General features: G+C 40.4%; 1 protein-coding gene across 1 annotated transcript in view; it reads left to right on the top strand.

Moving 5' to 3' along the window:
• Positions 1–1359: 1359 nt before the first annotated feature.
• KCNK1 (potassium two pore domain channel subfamily K member 1) overlaps positions 1360–22281 on the top strand; it is a 34410-nt gene continuing 13488 nt past the window's right edge. The window contains exon 1 of the mRNA XM_063306734.1: positions 1360–2265. Coding sequence (XP_063162804.1) covers positions 1911–2265 — 355 coding nt within the window. The 5' untranslated portion in view covers positions 1360–1910. The remainder of the gene's footprint in view (positions 2266–22281) is intronic.

Genomic DNA, 22281 nt, shown 5'->3' with positions numbered 1-22281 from the left:
CCTGTAGTTCAACCACGGTCTTAAAAATGCACTCTCAGAATGATATTGCTGGGATGGCAGCAAAGCCAGAGGAGAAAAACTGTCACATTGCCTATAACAAGTGGCACACTCCCCAGTCAGCTCAGAATCGTTGCAACAGAGACAGCGTAGGGATTAGTATGGAGTACAGCAAATGTCATACCAGCCATGTTTTTTGTTAACTTAAGAATGGAAGATGGGAAAGGCCCTGCAGTGTGTAACAGGACAGAATGCTGTTAATGACTGGCCTTTTTTTACAGCATTTTGCTTCCTAAAGATCACCTGGCAATGCAGAAGGGTAGGCCCACACCTCTTTCCTCTCTTCCATTTAAGATGTTTTTCCACAATTGGAGCAGGCAGCCTTTCAATGGCTGGGAAGCACGCTTTTTCTTTTTTCAGTCTTTGAGAGCTGCAGTACCTGGTACTTCCGGAGAGGGAGGGACCTCTTTGTATTTTGGAAGTGGTTAAGGCAAAATAGATACCTTTATCATAGTGAAGACTAAGCATACTAACTTTAACTTACTTTTATTGCTTAAAAAGATGGAAAAGTAAAGCTGCCCAAAATCAATAATTTGTTTATCCGTGACTAGATTTCAGCAGGGTAGGCTCTGGAAGCAACCAAATAGAGGGCTTGTGGGTTGTTAAATGTCAGATTGCAGAACTGGGAAAGGGGATGGCTTGCCTCTGATGTTACTGGTGGACTTAGTGACTCTTCAGGGCTGAGCTGAATAGTCCACAGTACCAAAGAATCCTGAGCAGTACGTTATGGCACTGTATCAAGGTTCTCCCATCCATTCACACTGACGGTGCAACTGCAAATAAAAGGAGCATGAAAGGAGGATGTACAGAACGTAGTCATGTCAGAACCATTCTAACCTATACAAATGGAACACAACCATTGCCATACATTATTCAGGCAGCATAGCAGGATAGCCAGATTCCCCTCCTTTCCTTGTGCTTGTGTTTCCACAACAGTTAACCATGTACACCCCTGCTGCTCTCTTCTCTGGGTAAAAAGGTAGCTCCCATTTTCGGTGTGCAATTCTGCTAAATAAAAACCACATCTTGGAGTTTCTAATTTATGGAAGCAGGTGTGCAGTTTTCATTCATTTAAAACCTTCTGTAGAAGTTCCCGCTCCTCTCCTTTCTGTTTTCTATGATTGCAGTGAGACTATATGGGCTGCTGATACCCATATGGGTTGGCTCTTGGCCAGTAAGGCTGAGATGCCCCCAACCTCTTGCCTTCAGGCTGGGGGAGCATGGACGGTTAATGCCAGCAACTTAATCTGAAGCTGACATAGCCATGTGGCTCTATCAGGGCGAAACTCAAGATTTCGAATTTAAAAGCGACGGGATAATCCAAGAGGCAGGCAAATGAATGGGAGAAGCTCTCCTATTTCGCCCGAACGGGTCATTCCAGAATATACGGGATTTTTTTTTTTTTTTGTGCGTGCCCGTTTCCTTTTCGTTTTGTTAGCAAGCTCCCCGCTGGAACCAGTTCAGCAGCTTCTGGTGACGCGCGGCCCATTGCCGGTTACCTGAGCTGGCCACGTGAGCACCACATCATCGGCGCTTTTGATACTGAAAGTCACCGAAAGAAGGAAACAGGAAAAGAGCGAGGCACAGCCCGGGACGAGGCGACGGAGAGAGGCACCTTTGCATTTGGGGCGGGGGCGCACCGAGGCTGAGGACGCGCGGCGCAGCAGCAGCGAGAGCCTTCGGAGCCCCCTCCCTGGCCTTCCCTCGCCCTGCTTCACCGCTCTCCGAGGCCCCGGTTCCCGCGCTGAGCAGCCCGGGTCACTCAGGGACACGAGTCTTCCGCGAGCTCAGGGCACGGCGGCAGCGGTGGCGGGCTGGCGCTCGGAAGGACTGCGCGGCGCTGGCGGGGGAAGATGCTGCCGTCGCTAGCGGGCAGCTCGTGCGTGCGGCTGGTGGAAAGGCATCGCTCCGCCTGGTGCTTCGGCTTGCTGGTGCTGGGCTACCTGCTGTACCTGGTCTTCGGCGCTGTGGTCTTCTCGTCGGTCGAGCTGCCCTACGAAGACCTGCTGCGCCAAGAGCTGCGCAAACTGAAGCAGCGCTTCGTGGAGGAGCACCAGTGCCTCTCAGAGCAGCAGCTCGAGAGCTTCTTGGCGCGCGTCCTGCAGGCCAGCAACTACGGCGTCTCGGTGCTGAGCAACGCTTCGGGCAGCTGGAACTGGGACTTCACCTCGGCGCTTTTCTTCGCCAGCACGGTGCTCTCTACCACAGGTAAGCAGGAGGCGGCGGCGGCGCGGGCCTTAGCCTGGGCCTGGCCTTTGCTTTGGGAGCCTGCTTTTCCCTTCCTGGGCAGGCTCGGGCCTGCCAAGCCGCGCGGAAGGGTCGAGTCCGCAACGGTGGGAGAAAGTGGCGGCAGCTGCGGAGAGGGCTCCCCGCCCCGCCAATGGAGAAAGAGGCCGCCCCGCTGGGAAAAGAAGAAGGCTGAGACCGAGATTGCCCCCCGGCTGCTTGCTTTCCAAAGAAAGTGGCTGCGTTCACACAACACGCTTAACACGGTTACTGAAATAATACACGTCTGGATTCGTTCAACACATTGAACCATAAAATGGCTAAATAGGCTGTGTTAACACAATGCGCCACAAACAACCCATAACCAAGGTTAGAGGGGCATGAATGCAACTGCTAAGTTTACTTGACCTGGTTGATCGAGCTCTGTGGGCACAGCAGTGTCTTTCCCTCTGGTCCCTTTATCCCCTTCAGGCAATCCCACTTTTGCCCCCAGTCCTCTGCTGCTGCTTGGTCTCTGCATGCAGGACTCCAGTAGCACTTTCATAACAGAGAGGATTCAGTTTTCAGTACCTGGGAGGCAAGTACTCATATCTATTGTGAAGTGGTAATACAACTGCAAAGTTTCCTTTCTTTCTCCCATCATCCCGTCATCCTGAGCTCCCGTCTCCTTCCCCCAGTTAATAGGTCCAGTTCTTCTTCCTTTAGTAATAAACACAGGGACAGGTTCTCTCTTGCAATATAAGTAAGAAGCCAAGACAAGGAAGAAGGAACCCTTTTTGGGTTCATACATGACATTTAAGTTGGATAACACTGTGTAAGTATTATACCTGTCAGGGCTGTTCATCTAGTTTTAAAAATGGTAAATGTATACAAATGCACGGTTTGAGAACATGCCTTTTGGCATGTCATTGTAATGGCATTCCGTTACAGTGGGTTTTTGCTTACCTCTGCTTGTAGGATCATAAAGTCTTAAATATTCCCAGCAAGAACCTGTTTCTAAATGTCTAAACTTTTAGACTTAAGTCACATGTGGTGCTAAATCAGTATATGAGCTGCTTAGCTTTGGCTAGTTTGTTGTTTGAATCCAAATACTTACATATTTATTATTAGTTTTATATTTATTAGATTTATATCCCACTTTTCATACAGGAGTTCACGCTGGCATATACAGCCTTACTCTGATGTTTCCCCACATCAACATCCTTGTGAAGTAGGTTAGGCTGAGAGAAAGTGATTGGCTCAAAGTCACTCCATGGACTGCTGTGGCTGACAGGGGTGTCCTGGGTGTCCCTGCTCCTGCTGATAAGTGTATTATGGGTCAACCAAGTTGATGACTTCTGGCCATAATAGTTTTTATCAAACGAGACCACTCTGGCTTGTTTAACAGTCTGAGCTTAAAACAAGTCATAGCTTAATGTGTGATGTCTTTGTTGAATTCATGAAAATCCTCTTGTACTGTCAGCATTCTAAATGATTAATACAAAGATCTGTACATTTCCTGCAATAGTTATTTTTAAAAAATGAAATCCAGATTAGTGGGAATGTTATTTTGTTGTTGTTGTTTTGATAATGAATCGTGCCTGCTTTTTGACTAACCTTAATAGCATGTCTGGTGAACATGATCTTATGGAATGCAGCCATCCATCATCACCATCACCATCTTCATCGACCAGTTCAGCACCCATCAAATTTGTCATTCATAATGGTTTGCCTAGAGAAATGTGGCAAACATTACATGTAACAACAGAGAAACTCCTGGGGTATCTTTAGTTAAAATGCCTTTTTAGCCAGTAAAACTTGAAAATTAAGGAGTTTTTCAAGTCTTCTCAAATGCAGGAAGCACATCCCACTGCTAAAGAGAAGGTCAAAAAGATGCAAGTTTGTTACTGTGTTTCTTTTCCAATAAGGTGACCTGGTGAGGACAAGACAGTATTATATTTCCTGATACGATGGAAAAAACGATTGCTCATCACGTATGACTGAGGAGGGGAAAGCACACCCATAACTAATTCATCATTTAGCTTGTGTCTCTGCAACTGATTTATTGTGTACACAAATATGTGCCATCCTAAACCATCCAGTTAAGTTTGAATCCTTTAATGCTTCATCTACATTTTTTCCTGAGTTCTAAATAAAGATCCTTTTTATGGATAGGATATATATATATATCAATATATCCTTAAAAATAGTTTAGAGGTCTTGCTGATTCAACAGTTACGACTGCATAAAGGTGGTGTGAGATACTGTCATCATGATACTCAGTATCATGTCCCATATTCTGATCAGTCTGGATGATACTGAAAAACTTGTATTAAGTATTATACATAAAGCCCAAAGTGTTTTCAAAGCTAATGTTTGATTCTGAAAATTGCTATGGTATTATGTGTCCTTTTGGAAGGTGATATTTTTGATGGACAGATTTTATGTTTTTATTAGGATTGTGCGTGCTCCAAAAAAGATACAGAATTCAGAAGAAGTCTTTCAGAGTTTGCATAAGCAGCTACAACTATTAAAGCAGCCACATCTTTTTCTTCAAGCTTGAAAATAGATAAGCTACTTTAATGCATAGCAGAGAGAGACTATGCTCATGAGAGATCCAAAGTGCTTTTTTGAAGCATGCACAATCTTAATTTAGGCCTACTATATTTGGTTGGAAAAATCCAGATGACCACAAAATGACAGGAAAGAATTAAGATTGTCTGCCTACTAGAGATTGTCCAGAATTTTTCCATCCCCCATATATTAGGCCTACTATTTAAAGCTTATCACTTTCAGTTTTAGTCATTTCTTTCCAAATGAATATCCCATTATAATTTAAGGTATCCCAGGATTAGTTAGTTTGTTGCAGTGTTTTTTAAAGCAGTACGAGTAATCCTCACTTAGGGATGGTAATTGGGACCAGGAACTCCGTCGCTATGTGATGCGGTTGTAAAGAATGACGTCATGTAACCGTGCTGACAGCAGTTCTGGCAGTCCCAGTTGCTGTTGTTAGGTAATCTCATGCAGTCGCAGCATCCCACAGTCACATGATCACCATTTGCAACCTCCTGCCAGCTTCCCCATTGACTTTGCTTCTCGGAAGCCGGCAGTGAAGGTTGCAAATGGTGATCGTGTGGCCGCAGGATGCTGAGATGTCATAATTGTGAACTGGTCGCCAACCGCCTGAATCACGATTGTGGAGATTCTGTGATGGCCACAACTACGAAGACTGGTCATAAGTCCCCCTTGTTCAGCGCTGTTGGAACTTTGAACGAGTGGTCATTAAATGAGGACTACCTGTATAATGTTTTTAATGTGGGAATGCTACTAAGGGAGAAAATGTTCTCAGTTTTACTAATAGAGTTCACATTGCTTTTGTTCTTAATTATCAAGTAGAAGTGGGACTTAGAATAAAATATTGCAGTGTTCTTCCTTTCCCAGAGAGGAGTTGCTCCTGCTCAGGTTTCCAACTAACATAGGACAAAAGTCTGGTAGGTCTGTTCTAGACTCAAAGAGTTTCAAGAAGAAGAAGAAGAAGAAGAAAAGCTATGTAATGAATGAAAACTCCTAGCCAACCTTGTTTGATTTCCAAATGCTAAGCAGGGTTGGACTGGTTAGTATTGGTGTAGGAAATGACTAGGAGATTCTAGAGTTGTAGGCTAGTCTGGGAAGTTGAAAAGATATATTGGAAGAAAACAGTGGCAAAATACTTAACATATTGTTGCCAAGAAGAATATAGGGACATACTAATAGAGTCACGAGGAATCAAACTTGACTGCAGGGAGACTTTACCTTTTAAAGATAACCGTATCTCTGTATTGTGCCAGGAAATAAATTCATTTCTCCAACACTAATCCCAGTAGATTTAGTATAAATAGCTAATTTGTAGCAGATCATTTCCTTCTTCCCCTTTCCTCACTATTCCCTCAACAGACATCTTTGGTAATTTCTGGAAGTTCACATATTCTTCCCAGACTATTTTGGTTTTTTAGAAGTATTTTCTTTTAACTTAAAACTCTACCTCTGTCTCTCATCACACCTAAGATACCATCTTAGGACAACCATGATTCAATTTTAGAAGGCTGAATTTTTCCAAGAAATTTGAATTTTTATTTCAGGTTAATAGGCATTGGTGCAATGGCTAAGGCACCAGGCTAGAAACTGGGAGACCATAGTCCTAGTCCTGCCTTGGGCACAAAGCCAACTGGGTGACCTTGGACCAGTCACTCTCAGCCCAGGAAGCAGGCAATGGCAAACCACTTCTGAAATCTTGCCAAGAAAACCACAAGGACATGTCCAGGCAGTCGCCAGGAGTCAACACTAACTTGAAGACACCAAAAAAAAAAAAAAAGCATTGAATGACAAGGATTTGCCATTACTATAGATTATGATGACAATATTAATGACAGAATAATTTGAACTCAAAATACTGTTCAATAAACAAACTCAAAATTGTGAACCAAGAACATAGACTTCTTGGTAGTCCAAATGATTTAAGCGAATCATAGAATATTTCCACACCAGTTTTTGATAGTTTCACATTATTGTGACGATATAAAGTCCATCAATATCAGATTTATGACTGGATAAAACTATAAATTATTTGTGTAGAAAGCCTCTGGAGCTTATGTGATATCAGTGAACTTTTCTCATGCAATAGAAGCTTCCCTTCCCATCCTGACCTAGCCTCCAAATCTACCCTTCAGGGTCCCTCAACATTCAGAAGCAGATTTGGGAGACACATCACAGGGAATTCCACAGGGAATGTTAGTGGGTAGTGGTACCCTTTTGATGGAAGAATCCTGAACAATAAAACCCTGTCCTTTGCCATTGGCAAGACAACCCTTGTGCCGTGGCAACAGCCCTCTGCTGAAGCAGATTTTCAGTAGGAGTTTTTTGTGGTAGGGCATTTTAATGCCTATTAAAAATGGAGCATGGAGCAGAATGGATTTCAGCTTTAAGGACAAGAAGCACCTAGCTATGATGATTTCCAGGTGGGATTAACATATGTAATGTATACAACAGGGTTATATTCTAGCAGACTAAGAAAAAAGGAATTCAAGGGTTTTCTTGAAGCAAACAAGGGAAGGATGGTAGTTTTGTTCCATTTTGCCTACGTAAGATGCTGTTTTACACATAGTTTTCTGACTATCATTGATTGGTAGTTTCACAGCTTTATGTGCTTTTTAAAAAAATAAAAGTTTTAGGTTGTATATTTAATATAAATTTCCAAAGTTAAAATAGTAAAAAGAAAAGATTGAAATTAAAATAGTAGAATTACAATATATGGAACAACTTCATCAGATTTTTCAAAAGAGATATATCCTTTGTACAAAACAGGAATGTTGGCAACACTGCTTTAAAGGAAGGGGTGGAGGGAAGCTAGAAATGATTGTAATCAAAGCATTAATTAAATGTTAAGCAGAAAGGGAGTAATTGAGACATTTTAACAAGATTTATTTTCATGAACACATGAGAGATGCTTTAAAAAACCAATACAAAAATATCTCAATTGAGAATAATTGACTTTCAAATTGCACTTAGCATGCCTTTTGATGTTCTAAAATCTTCTTAAAAAGCAATTCACATTCTCCATTGCATTCCTACTGATAATAAGAATTATATTTTATAAATGTGGGAATTCAAATTTCTTAGAAACAGTTCTTCAAATCCTTTTATTAGAATATGATGAATAACATTACTTGTTTTTTTAAAATGCAGTGACTTAGATAGTTGTGCTGACCATAGTTATAAGTAAGCTCTAAGAGCCACATTTTGCTTGACAGCTCTTCTTAGTTTAAAACAATGAATGTTTAGTAATGGGCTAGATGGAGACTAAATCAGCTGAAGTAAAGGAGATGCTATAGATAGGTAACTCCCAAGGAAGTTTCCTTGATGATATTGAGAATCCATTACCAGCTCTGGATGATTTGCTAACTGTGACCTTTCCTGTACCAGAAAAGCTGAGCTGTGATGATTTCCAGGTGGGATTAGCATATATACTATGGCATATTACAGTATGTCCATAAAGGTGGTCCAAAAGTATCACATAGTGCTGAATTCCACAGCTGGACTTTTAGCTGGCATTCTGCATCAAACTACATTAGATCACTTTCTGAAATTGGAATGCACAAATTGGTAATCCTTCAGGTGGTGAGGGTGACACAGTCTATTTCACAAGGCATTGAGGCAGGGACATTTCTCTTCGGCCATTAGCCTCACTTTGAAGAAAGTGGATTCCACATGGTAGAGAAGCCACTTCTGACCAAACAATAACAACTAGACCATTCTGCTGCTTACAAGGGGGAGGGAAGGCTTTGTATCCCAGTTTTGTTTCAAGCGGTTGCTTTGCTCAAAGCTTCATCAACATAAAGAGCATCATCAAAGCTGCGCACATCTCTGTTCTCTCAGCCCAATTCAGGGAGCTGATACTGAGTTTAAATCACTTAGCAGTTTGAGAGTCAAATATAACAAGGAGCACCTCTTCTCATGCTAGTATAGCCATGAATTAGATTAAATGTCAGAGGACATTTGATAAGAGACATAAAGGAGGGAGCCTTTTCAGCTCCAGAATGCTTGAGAGAACTTTGATCAACTTTGCATTATTTTATTACCAGATTAAAGCATTTTATACTGAGGTATTTTAGTGTTTACAGCTGAATATTGTTTCTATGGATTTTAGCTAGTTGGTTTGTTTTAGTTTACTCACTGCATGGGCTGATATTCTGTAATATCCAAATGTACTTTGGAAATGTGTTTCATTATTTATTTATTACACTTATATCCCTCTACTCTGGCAATTTTACTCCTAAATAATATAAACAATTTAGAAACCTTTAAAGTAAAGACAGGACATATTTCATTGTAGTTGATGAAATTCACTGAATCTTCTTTTGTTTGCCTGAGCATTTTACAACTTCATGAAATATTCAGTGCAAATATGTTTAGAAAGGCTATTCATATAACAGAGACACAGTTAATTATTTCATAGGCTACTTACATTCATTTCTGAAAGAGGCTAATTGTAGTTACTGTTGTATTTAAGGTTTCATTTGAAATGAAAAGATAATTTGACTGACTTAGTGCTTTAGCGTACTGACTTCATAGAACTCCAAATTAGAAAGGGCTCTTGAGATGATTGAGTCCAACCTCCTGTTCAGTTCAGGAGTCCCTGGACATGGCTACCTAGCCTCTACTTGAATGTTTCCACTGAGGGAAACACATCACATCTCTTGGTAATTCCTTCTATTGTCAAATAGATCTGATCATTAGAATTTTTTTCCTAATGTTCTATAAGAATTCATCTTCCTGTAATTGAAATCCCTTATTCGGTGTCTGGTGCTCTAGAATTATAGACTGTAGGCTTTAACTTCTGTGTGACATTGTTTCAGGTATTTGAAGAATGCTATCATAACCCCATCAATATTTTTTTCTCAACACTGAACATTTTCAGTTCCTCCAGTCTCTTTTCATAGGACTTAGCTCATAGTCCCCTGATTATCCTCACTGCCCTTTTCTGAAATCGTTCCAGTTTGTCTCCAGGTGGTGTGGTGCCCAGATTTTATATCATCTTGTGAAATGTAATGACGGTGTGAGACAAACATCACAGAAATGCAGTTGTTGTGAACCCCAACCTAAGGACTTAACTGTGTTAACTTGTAGTACATTTTAAAGTTTGGGCATCTCTAGTTGAGGAGACATGTAAGCCAAGCTGATAAAGATCTTCTGGAACAATACAACATATTTATGTTACTGCAATTTTTTGGTGTCCTCTCATGAAAATACTAACTAGGTCTGAGCCTAATCTTTTTTGAGACTGACCATAGTTGCTAGCACTGCCATCTGTTGTAGGATCAAGTCAAATATGCAAACTTTGATTCAGGTTTACAATACCATGTGTGAAGATTACATGTCAGTTAACTGCCTCCTACTGGTTTAAGTCAGTAGCTTGGAAAGTCCTAGCAGTAGTAAACATAGATGAACTTAAAGCACTATTTATCATTCTGTGATATATAAAGAAGCTGCACAAATTTAGTAATTAAGCTTACTGAGTTCTTTCTTCCACTTGCATTCAATTTCTCACTGTATGACAGTTACACACCTGCAGTCTACCTCAAGTTTTTTATATGACAGGTAGTTCAAAGAGTATCTTTCCTGTTTGTATTACCTCTATCAGGAGTTCTGAGTCATATGAATTCCTAAATATGACTACAATATTTCCTGCTGTATAAAAATGTTACCCAACTTATTACTCAGTGATATAACTTGAGGCATAAGACATGCTGTTTTCTCAAACTCTTCATGGTAAGGGAGACATAAGGTGAAAATAACATGATGATGACATTGTCTTGGAACTCATGCAGCACAACCCTGTGAATGTTTCCTCAGAAGTAAGTCAGTGGCCTGACTCCCAACTAAGAATATTGCAGCCTTAATACACCTAGCCAGAGTCTCAGAAATTAAACAGGCTATTGTTGCAGGAGAATTAGCCAGACTCAAGTAAATGTTCCTCTGTAAAAAAAAAAAGAAATTCAGAAGAAGACCTGAATCCAAACATTGTGGATAAGAGTTGTTGACTATTAACCAATAAGAAAGCCATTTTAAAATCTATTTATTCTTTAAGTGTAGTCTTAAAGTTGAAAGGCAATATTGCAATACAGTATATGCTAATATTGTAATATAAGTTAAAAATGCAGAATGAGATAACATCACTGCCCAGAAGAAAATTATGTTGACTGCTGGCTGTATTAAGGAAACTATGCTATTAGCCTCTTAATAAGACAGGTAGTTTACCTAACAGGGACTGTATTTAAAATTCAGAGAGAAGGATCAGTAATGTCAATTTCAAGCACTGATTCATTCACAAACATACTGGCCAGAGGGCAGACATTGAGTGTTCTGTAATACCGATGGCTGTGCACTGCTTTGGATCTGTAGGGAAAAAATTACTTTGGTTCATGCACAAGCATACACATAGCTATCTGCTACTTCTTCAATTACATATTTTCCCAGAATCGAACTGCAGCTGCAGCGGACAGCCTCATGATCCTGGGAAAAAATGTGTCTGATTTAAGGAGTTACAAATAGATGCTACATGAGCAACCTTTTGTTGTTTAGGAGTCAGGGTGGGGGGTGTTATTGTTTACTTTTGTTGTATACTGCCCAGAGCCACATTGTTTGAGTTGGGCAGCCTTACAAATAAATAAGAAGATGGATTGATCTTGTGGACTGCATTAATATTATACATTATTACCAGATAACTTTAGTGTGAAAATGTAAAAACCAAACATACGTTTGGGAAAAAAATGGACAACCTGAATATGAATTCATGAATACAATCCAGGGGAAAAATATTCTTTTAGGTGACATGGATGGATGGATAGGAATGAGAAGAAAAAGTACAGAAAAAGTGATTGGGCCATTTGGAGACCCAAGTATGAATGAGAATGGCGTTTGTTTGGTGAGTATCTCTGTGTCTCTCTGTGTGTGTATTTTTCATATGTATGTATGTATGTATATTGAATTAATGGTTTAAGCAAGACTGTTAATAGAATCAATGGCAAAATATTGATTATAAATAAATAAAAAACGTAATTGATTTGATTGCTTATAACAAATGAGATATCAAAATAAGAGTCCTGTATGAAAGTATATTAGAAGATTAAGATCCCATAAGAATGAGTGGAAAGTGGGTATAAAGAGAACATGGAAACTGCTTGGAATAGAGTGAAAAGAATTATGATGTAAAGTGTGGGGAATGGGAAGTAAGAAAAATAATGCTTGCTTGTATGATGAAATGGAAGAGGCTGTAGATGAGGAACATGCATTTAACAGAACAATTGCTACAGAAAAATGAGGATGAAGGGAAACATTATATAATGTATAGAAACAAAAGAAATAGTTGCAAAGAATAGGGTAGTCAAATCAATCAAGGAACAAAAGATTAAAAGAGGCAGAAAAAATGTAGAGCAACTTTGATGGAATTAAAAAAATTGAGTGGATGACTAGGGCTAAACAAGAAATTAATTAAATGGAATTAAAATACACATGTTGAAATTATTTGGGATGAAACTTGAAAAGGGAATATTTTAGACGAATATGAAAATGGTAGTAATGTGCTGAAGAATGGATTTGAAATGAATACTGTAAATGTTAGTGTCTAGGAAAAAACTGATGAGAAGGAAGTTATGCATGCTGTGATGCTGAAGAATTGTAAGGTTGCAGGTGTAGATTCTTGATATATTCAGAAACATCAAAGTAGTTTGCTTATTGAATGGCTGTGGCACTCTTTTAACATAGGTGAAGACTGCATCTATGCCTGACAATTGAAAGAATGTGGTTATTGTTCCCTTAGACAAAGGAAGGTTAGTAAAAATGAATGCAAAACTACTGGGATATGGTTTATTAAGTGTACCTGGGGAGAGGTTTGCCAAAATTCTGAATAAAAGGGTAGAAGAGGTTGTAACTGTAACATTTTGGGAAGTACAGTGTGACTTTATGCTGGGCAGAAATTAACCAGATTTTTGTTCTTCAGCAAGTCATTGAGAAATGTATGAACCTAAGAAAATTTAACCTGTGTTTAGAGAAAGCACTTGATAAAATGAGTAGGCGTAAACTATTTCTTTGCAAAAGTTGAAGATTGGTTGCTGAATGTGACAAATGTGGTATATGATGGAAGTAAAGCATATGTGAAAATAAATGGAATGCTTAGCAAAATAGTTCAACATTCAAAAAAGAATAAAACAAGGATGTGTAATGTTCCTTTGGTTATTTAATGCATTTATAATAAATGTGTAAGAAATGCTTATGGTGACATTAGGTGATGCTTGGGATGTGAATACACATGCACTTTTATATGTAAAAGATGCTGTCTTGCTGGCTGAGAAACTGAATGGTCTGCAGTAAGTTTTATATAAATAGTATGATAGAGTTGGGTGGATCTAAAATTAATGTATCAAAGACCAAGGTAGCTATTTTGATAGGAAAATAGAATGAACAATTCCAAGTTATACATAAATAGCAAAAAAGATGCAAGGAGCTGAATACTGTGAATATTGAATACTGTGATAGAATGTTTACTAAAGATGGAAAAAAGATGTAGAAGTCTAACAATGTGCTGCAAAAGGTGACAGAAACAGACTAGTATTTTTTTTGTTGTGAGGAATGAATGTTTGTTGAAAGAAGGCAAAATGGATGTAAGAGCATGCTTCTGCCCATTTTATTACATAGAAGTGAGAGCATGGTATCTACAGGAGGGAGGCAAGAAGTGAAAAAAGTATGTCATGATATTGCAATACAAAGTCTGTCTTTAATGTACTTACAAAGTTTGTATCAAGTTTTTGTAATGCACATTTGATGATTTCAGCCATTGTGGATGGCAATGAGTTTGAGTTGGGTATACTAGGAGAACTTCAGCAAAGGATCGTTACCTTGTCGTGGTGCTGGAGCTTGAGCACCTCAATGATGCCATGAGCTAAACCGTGAGGGGCCACCCAAGATGGGAAGGTCATGACAGAGAGGTCAGACTAAATGTGATCCCTGGGGAAGGTAATGGCAGCCCACCCCAGGATTCTTGCCGTGAAAACTCAGTGGATCAGTACAGCCAGAGATATGTTGGTATACCATCAGAAGATGAGACTCCCAGGTCGGAAGATGGTCAAAATGCTACTGGAGAGGAACAGAGGATGAGTTCAACTAGCCCCAGATGTGATGATGCAGCTAGCTCAAAGCCGAAAGGACGGCTAGCGGCCGACGGTGCTGGTGGTGAACGGCGAATCCGATGTTCTAAGGATCAACACACCATTGGAACCTGGAATGTAAGATCTATGAGGCAGGGCAAACTGGATGTGGTTATTGGTGAGATGTCAAGATTAAAGATAGACATTTTGGGCATCAGTGAACTGAAATGGACTGGAATGGGCCACTTCACATCAAATGACCACCAGATCTACTACTGTGGACAAGAGGACCACAGAAGAAATGGAGTAGCCTTCATAATTAATCGTAAAGTGGCTAAAGCAGTGCTTGGATACAATCCAAAAAACGATAGAATGATCTCAATTTGAATTCAGGGCAAGCCATCTAACATCACAGTGATTCAAATGTATGCCCCAACCACAGATGCTAAAGAAGCTGAAGTAGAGCAGTTCTATGAGGATCTGCAGCACCTACTGGACAACATGCCTAAAAGAGATGTTATTTTCATCACAGGAGACTGGAATGCTAAGGTGGGCAGTCAAATGACACCTGGAATTACAGGTAAGCATGGCCTGGGAAAACAAAATGAAGCAGGACATAGGCTGATAGAATTTTGCCAAGACAACTCACTCTGCATAACAAACACTCTCTTCCAACAACCTAAGAGACGGCTTTATACATGGACTTTACCAGATGGACAACACCAAAATCAGATTGACTACATCCTTTGCAGCCAGAGGTGGCGGACATCTATACAGTCGGTAAAAACAAGACCTGGAGCTGACTGTAGTTCAGATCACGAACTTCTTATTGCACAACTTAGGATCAGACTAAAGAGATTAGGGAAGAACCACAGATCAGCTAGATATGAGCTCACTAATATTCCTAAGGAATATGCAGTGGAGGTGAAGAATAGATTTAAGGGACTGGACTTAGTAGATAGGGTCCCGGAAGAGCTCTGGACAGAAGTTTGCAACATTGTTCAGGAGGCAGCAACAAAATACATCCCGAAGAAAGAGCAAACCAAGAAGGCAAAATGGCTGTCTGCTGAGACACTAGAAGTAGCCCAAGAAAGAAGGAAAGCAAAAGGCAACAGTGATAGGGGGAGATATGCCCAATTAAATGCAAAATTCCAGAGGTTAGCCAGAAGAGATAAGGAATTCATTTTAAACAAGCAAGGCGTGGAAGTGGAAGAAGACAATAGAATAGGAAGGACAAGAGACCTTTTCCAGAAAATTAGAAATATCGGAGGTAAATTCCAAGCAAAAATGGGTATGATCAAAAACAAAGATGGCAAGGACCTAACAGAAGAAGAAGAGATCAAGAAAAGGTGGCAAGAATATATGGAACACCTGTATAAGAAGGATAACAATATCGGGGATAGCTTTGATGTTGTGGTCAGTGAGCTAGAGCCAGACATCCTGAAGAGTGAGGTTGAGTGGGCCTTAAGAAGCATTGCTAACAACAAGGCAGCAGGAGACGACGGTATCCCAGCTGAACTGTTCAAAATCTTGCAAGATGATGCTGTCAAGGTAATGAATGCTATATGCCAGCAAATTTGGAAAACACAAGAATGGCCATCAGATTGGAAAAAATCAACTTATATCCCCATATCAAAAAAGGGGAACACTAAAGAATGTTCAAACTATCGAACAGTGGCACTCATTTCACATGCCAGTAAGGTAATGCTCAAGATCCTGCAAGGTAGACTTCAGCAATTCACGGAGCGAGAATTGCCAGATGTACAAGCTGGGTTTAGAAAAGGCAGAGGAACTGGGGAATCAAATTGCCAATATCCGCTGGATAATGGAAAAAGCCAGGGAGTTTCAGAAAAACATCTATTTCTGTTTTATTGACTATTCTAAAGCCTTTGACTGTGTGGACCATAACAAACTGTGGCAAGTTCTTAGCAGTATGGGGATACCAAGTCATCTTGTATGCCTCCTGAGGAATCTGTATAACGACCAAGTAGCAACGGTAAGAACAGACCATGGAACAACGGACTGGTTTAAGATTGGGAAAGGGGTACGGCAGGGCTGTATACTCTCAGCCTACCTATTCAACTTGTACGCAGAACACATCATGCGACGTGCTGAGCTTGAGGAATCCAAGGCTGGAGTTAAAATCACTGGAAGAAACATTCAGAATCTCAGATATGCAGATGATACCACATTGATGGCTGAAAGCAAAGAGCAACTGAGGAGCCTTTTGATGAAGGTGAAAGAAGAAAGTGCAAAAGCTGGCTTGCAGCTAAACCTCAAAAAAACCAAGATTATGGCAACCAGCTTGATTGATAACTGGCAAATAGAGGGAGAAAATGTAGAGGGAGTGAAAGACTTTGTATTTCTAGGTGTGAAGATTACTGCAGGCGCTGACTGCAGTCAGGAAGTCAGAAGATGCTTAATCCTTGGGAGAAGAGCAATGACAAATCTCGATAGAATAGTTAAGAGCAGAGACATCACACTGACAACAAAGGTCCGCATAGTTAAAGCAATGGTGTTCCCCATAGTAACATATGGCTGTGAGAGCTGGACCATAAGGAAGGCTGAGCGAAGGAAGATCGATGCTTTTGAACTGTGGTGTTGGAGGAAAATTCTGAGAGTGCCTTGGACTGCAGGAAGATCAAACCAGTCCATCCTCCAGGAAATAAAGCCAGACTGCTCACTTGAGGGAATAATATTAAAGGCAAAACTGAAATACTTTGGCCACATAATGAGAAGACGCTAGGGAGAGTGGAAGGCAAAAGGAAGAGGGGCCGACCAAGGGAATAATGGATGGAAGATATTCTAGAGGTGACGGAATTCGTCCCTGGGGGAGCTGGGGGTGTTGACGACCAACAGGAAGCTCTGGTGTGGGCTGGTCCACGAAGTCACGAAGAGTCGGAAGCGACTGAATGAATAACAACAAAACAAACACCAGCAATCTTGACAATATACAGTGTTTCCTTGTAGTCTCCTCCAATAAGCGCTTACTAACATACTAGGAGAAACATAGAGATTATTTCAATTTGTTGGGAACCGCGTGTGGTAAAACAGAAAGAGATATAATTAAGAATGAATGGCTGCCAAATGAACATGGGTTCAATGCAAAAGGGAGTGACCAGTACAAAAGAAGTACATTGAGGTGGTTTGGTCATGTAGAAAGAATGAATTGAGGATCATGTTGCAAAAGAAATATATGAAGGAAGGATGAATGAGTTGAGAAGAAGGGAAAGACTGAAAAAATTGTAGTTGGATGGAGCTGGTGAGATCCTCAAAAAGAGAGAGAGGTGTGAAGGTTAAAGAATAAAATATAATATGTGAAACAATAGTTTGCAACTTTAGAAAAGCATGGAGAAGTGTCATGTTAGTATAAACTAGTTCTAGCTATGTTTACTTTCCTTATCTCAAATCTTTATTTTGGCTTACTATTTCTAATTCACCTCCTGCACTTTGCAATTTGTTTTTATCATGTGTTTCTGTCTGTCTGTGTGTGTATGTGTAAATAGGTGTAAATCTGTTGGGATTAATATATATACATTGGCTTTTAAAACAAAACAAAACCCAATGAAACAATTCAGTGAGGGCTGAAAATGTTGGCCTTTCCTCTCCAATGATGTCAGCATATATCCCAAGAGGTTAAAAAACATTTTTAAACCTGCCAGCCACAAAAAAAGTGCCTGGGTCTTCCATGTTCTAAAGTTTACAGAACACAATGAGTGGGTTTATTCAGTACACTGAGCCAAACCAAACAAATCATATTATGGCTTAGATTGTTAGCTAAATCCAATAATTAAGGAATTATCTCCATCTTTCCCTTATTATTTTGATAGTAAGTAAGAAAAGAGATAGAAGAAATGTTGGGAAAGTATGGGAGACAGTATTTGCTTGGATTCCTCATACAATTAAGTGAATGAAATAGAGTAATTGCAGAATAAAAGATTCACAGTCTATGGCAATGCACGGAGATAAAATCCTTGAGAATTTTGTTGCACTAGTAATGAAATGAGTTCTTGGAGAGAGATTAAAAGGGGAAACTGGATAAGGATAATGGACAAAAAACTACATTGAGATAAAAACAAATGTCCATTTACCAAGGCCCCCTTTATCTATCAATATTGCTGAAAGGATCAAATATCTGTATGTTGAAATATATTGAAAAACATAAAAAATTCAATGGCGTGTATTTACTTTTTCACATGATGTACTTCTGGCCTTCACTTCTGCCTGTTAGACGTAGTGTGATTTATACGTCACGCCAAGCCCTCCTATGGCTAAATACAAAGGCTCTGAGTCTGTAAGTTGCAGCTCCAGGGGGTTGGTGAGCAAGTTTGAGGGGGTTCACACTCACTCCCATGCGGCCTGGATGCACGTACCCTTTCGTGAGCTGCTGTTGCTGGACCAGACTGCTCAGAAGAACCCAGGCACCAAGACTATCCTTTGGCAGCCTCTGCATTCACAGCAGCAGCTCCTGCAAGAGTCCCCTCCGATTCCTGAGCAAATTGAGGCTCTCTTGTCTAGTTTCAGCTCCCTTCTCTTTTGCATTAAGGCGCTGCGGCTTTGGCATTGTTTCTTTTCCATGACAATAAATCAAAGTACTCCTGGTTAGAGGAGAAAATATGTAACCTATTTTTCTGTTCTATTCTCCTCTTATTCTTCTACACATTTGATTCACTTTATTTCCCTCAGGATTCCTGCTGCTCATTTTACAGGAAGAAATAACTTTCCCAGGCTACAGAACATTTTCCTGACTTGTTAGATACTTGATTTATTAAATACATCAGTGGATGCCAATGTATTACTGTCAAGCTGTAGCCCAAATCCTACTACTCATTTGCTGCTGACAAATACCATATAACACTGTTAGACTCCTGGGCTGGATTAATTGCTCCTGACATTTGTTCCTCCTAGGCTGAGTCACAGTTCTGCACAGGTGCAGCAGGCAGCAGGCATCTCTTGTGCGGGTACTGCTGGCTACTAGCCAACCTGAGAGCAAGCTGGATGCCTGCCACCATCCAGTGATATGCAAACTCAGGCAGAACTTTTAAAAGAAAATGTCCTTTTTACCAGTATCTGAAGGTGGCAACTGTAAATGTAGACACAGGCTTGTGCCAAGAATCCAATAAACAAGCAACAAATCCAAGAGAAAAGACAAGAAACACAGGGAGGTGGGATCCAGAATTCCAGAGATAATGCAACATAGCAAGGTGAATGCAACAGAGATGAGGTTTGAAAAATTGTTCTCCACTTTGTCTCCCACAGAGGGAAGCCACTAATTAAGCCAAGCTGGGCCTCTACCCAAATGTCCAGCTGAAGCTCTGTTAGAGTCTACTCTCCTGCTGACCTGATTTTTGGCCAGTGTGGCTGACCTGCAGAGTTCAGCCTTCTGTTGTTGGATCTTTAAAGCAGGCCTCTGCTTAGGACTGGAAGGCTGAAGTTCAGAGTCTGAGAGGCCATCAGAGGGTGTAGGCAGGGAGTGCTGGATTTGCCTCAGCCAGCATCATTGGTTTCACCCACTCCAGCATTATTATCCCTAGATGTCCCTGGCTCCACTTCCCACTCATCAGAAGGCAGGTCAAGCAGGGCCATAAAAAGGCACTAGTTCCACAGCTGGCAATTGCCACGGTGTTTTAGGAATAAACCATGTTTTTCAAGAGCTTGGATTAATGAGGGTGACCATTAAAAATCGATGCACATTTGTAAATGCCACAGCTGAAGATGAAAAAGCATAGCATTAAACTGATTTTCTTGTTTCAAAGAAACCCTTGAATTATTCTGTTTCTGAATATTCTATACTTGGCAGAATAAATACTGCTATTTAATAGCTTCCTGTTAATACAGCCATGCCAAGTTTTGTAGCCCGTTAGAAGCATAACTAGAATAGGGGCCTAATGCAATTGATTGAGATCCAACAGCATTTTCAAGAACCATCTTTAAAAATAAACTCACGATATAGCAGGCAACTGCTGGAAAGAAAGAATTACTCAACACTTTTTAATTGAAAGTTCTATACATCCCACCCAAGCTGGAGCATTTTATCCTTTGTGTAAATATGTTTGCTAACTCTTTTTATTGATTTAGCTGTTGTGCTAGGAGGGAGCTCTAACTTGTAAATGGTTGCCTCACCCTGATTACATTTATTAATAGTTCGTTGCATGGCAGGTTAAACAAGTGACCTGTGAGTTTTCCACCAAGAGGTCTTAAAGTAGCCTTCAAGCCTGACCACTTTTTTGTGGTCAAAAAAAGTGTTGGTTATTAGTTTTTATTGGCCAGAAACCTTTGGGTTGTTTCTTTTCCAATCGGTCTGTAATATTAGAACATCAACTTGATTTTGCAATGAACTTGCAAGGAACTTATACCAGTTTTCAGTTTAGTTATTCAGCATTTGGATGCCCAGAAACAAAGTAAGTAATACATTGTGGTTGGAGTGCATATTTGTTATTTAGGCCCCCATGTTTCATTCATAGTTCTATAATTCATTCTGAGTTGATTTTATTTAAACAGCTTTATTTGAAAGATTTATATGGTCACCCAACTCAGAAGCTGATATTGTGTGGTTGCTTATATACTATATATTGCAAGCTGAACCACAAGTGTAAGTCTGGAACTGCACTTTTTTAAGGAGTGGGCTAATATTCCTCTACCCTAATTTGTGATTTCTAATTTGGATAAAAGAGACTATTAATTTCTCTCTGGTACGTTAGCATGTTGGAAGCATGTTGTCTGTCTGTCTATCTGTCACAAATAGATAACTGAATATGGAACACCTTTTCTGAATTGTCTGATATCACAGAACTACAAAGCAGTGCAAAACACTTTTAGACACTTTGTTCTGCCAATTTTTGGTGCAAAAAAGCAGAAATAAAATAGCCATGTAAGTTTTTCACAAGGCCTAAACAACCTTTTAAAAACCCCAGACACTTTCAAAACCTTCCTGTCCATTTGTGTAACATCTTAACCATATTGCCTCCCCCCTGTAGCACTCAGTATCCCCCATTTTGAAAAAAGAATTGTATAATCCTCAGACACCAAAAGGTTCTTTACCTCCAAGATGTGCAAATAGGTTTTGGTAGTTTGGCTGTATAGTAAACCAGAGAGGAAGAGGAAAAAAACCCACAGTTGACTGCAGTTAGTTCAATGATACTATCAAGAATAGGAAAGGATTATTTTGGGGAGAAGCAGGAAAAAAAGCAAACAGTTCTTTATATTTATTGCATCTAATAAATTAACATTGGTGTTAGAATTTCCCATTGCCCATGTTGAATTGACTGCATTGTCTTCAGTAGCTGTTTTTGTTGGCATTTCTTTGTTTTTGCATGGACCAAGCCACTAGGTTACCATGGTAATTGAGTACCTTCTTAATTATCAGCAGGGTGAAGAGGTCGAACTTAATTGTCCTCAATTTGGGTGTTAAAACTGCATTGCCTGGGGGAGGAACTTGCCTGGACTTGTTTTAGTTTCGCTTTTGTAGCCTTCCAGCCCAGTCCTCTCTGAGCGCGTGTGAATGCACAGCTTGTAAATATGTTTTTGTGCTTTCTGTAAATAAATTTATTTTTATAGAAATGCCTGGTGTGTGATTTTTCTGATCTCTTGGGCCAAACACTTTCCAGCACTCTGCCAAGAGGTTATGGACCCAGTAAGCAGCCCAATAAACCCTCAGAGAGAGCAGAGAGATCAGCTCCACACCTCATGCACATTTTTAAAGGCGGGCAGCAAAGACCTGTGAAGATTTTCTTTGGAGCAGCCTGGAGATTTTCCAGCTACTGCCAGTCTGCAGGACAAAGAAACCAACTGAGGTGACTTGCAAACAGAAGGAACAAGCCATGGCTACCTCCCAGCCCTCAGCGATGCCTCTGGAGCACCTATCAGAGACCAACTACTTGAAGTGGGCCCTGAAGATGGAAATCTATCTTCCCAGAGAGAATCTTTGGCTGCCAATTGGTGGGGAAACCCCCCAAAATCCCAGTGCTGAATGGCTTAGACAGGATGAGCGGGCTAGAGCCACCATTATCCTGGGAGTTGAGGACAATCAGCTAGTGCACGTGCGAGGCATGCAGTCTGCAAAGCAACTTTGGGACGCTTTGAGAGACTTGTATGTAAAGACAACAGCAGGGAGTAAAGTTACCCTGACAAAAAAGCTGTACAAATCCTACCTAGCAGAAGGAGATAACCTTCCTGAGCACCTGTATTATATTCAGCAGCTGTTTGTTGAGTTGCAGGAGAGAGGAATGGAATTTACACCTCTCACAAAATCCTATATTCTGCTGTCCTCATTGAATGAAATGTACATACTGATTTGTACCCTGGAGGCTATGCCTGAAGCAGACCTCACCCCATCGTATGT

Source organism: Candoia aspera, chromosome 1, assembly GCF_035149785.1.
Source record: "Candoia aspera isolate rCanAsp1 chromosome 1, rCanAsp1.hap2, whole genome shotgun sequence".
NCBI lineage: Eukaryota > Metazoa > Chordata > Lepidosauria > Squamata > Boidae > Candoia > Candoia aspera.
This window is presented reverse-complemented; position numbering and strand designations above follow the sequence as displayed.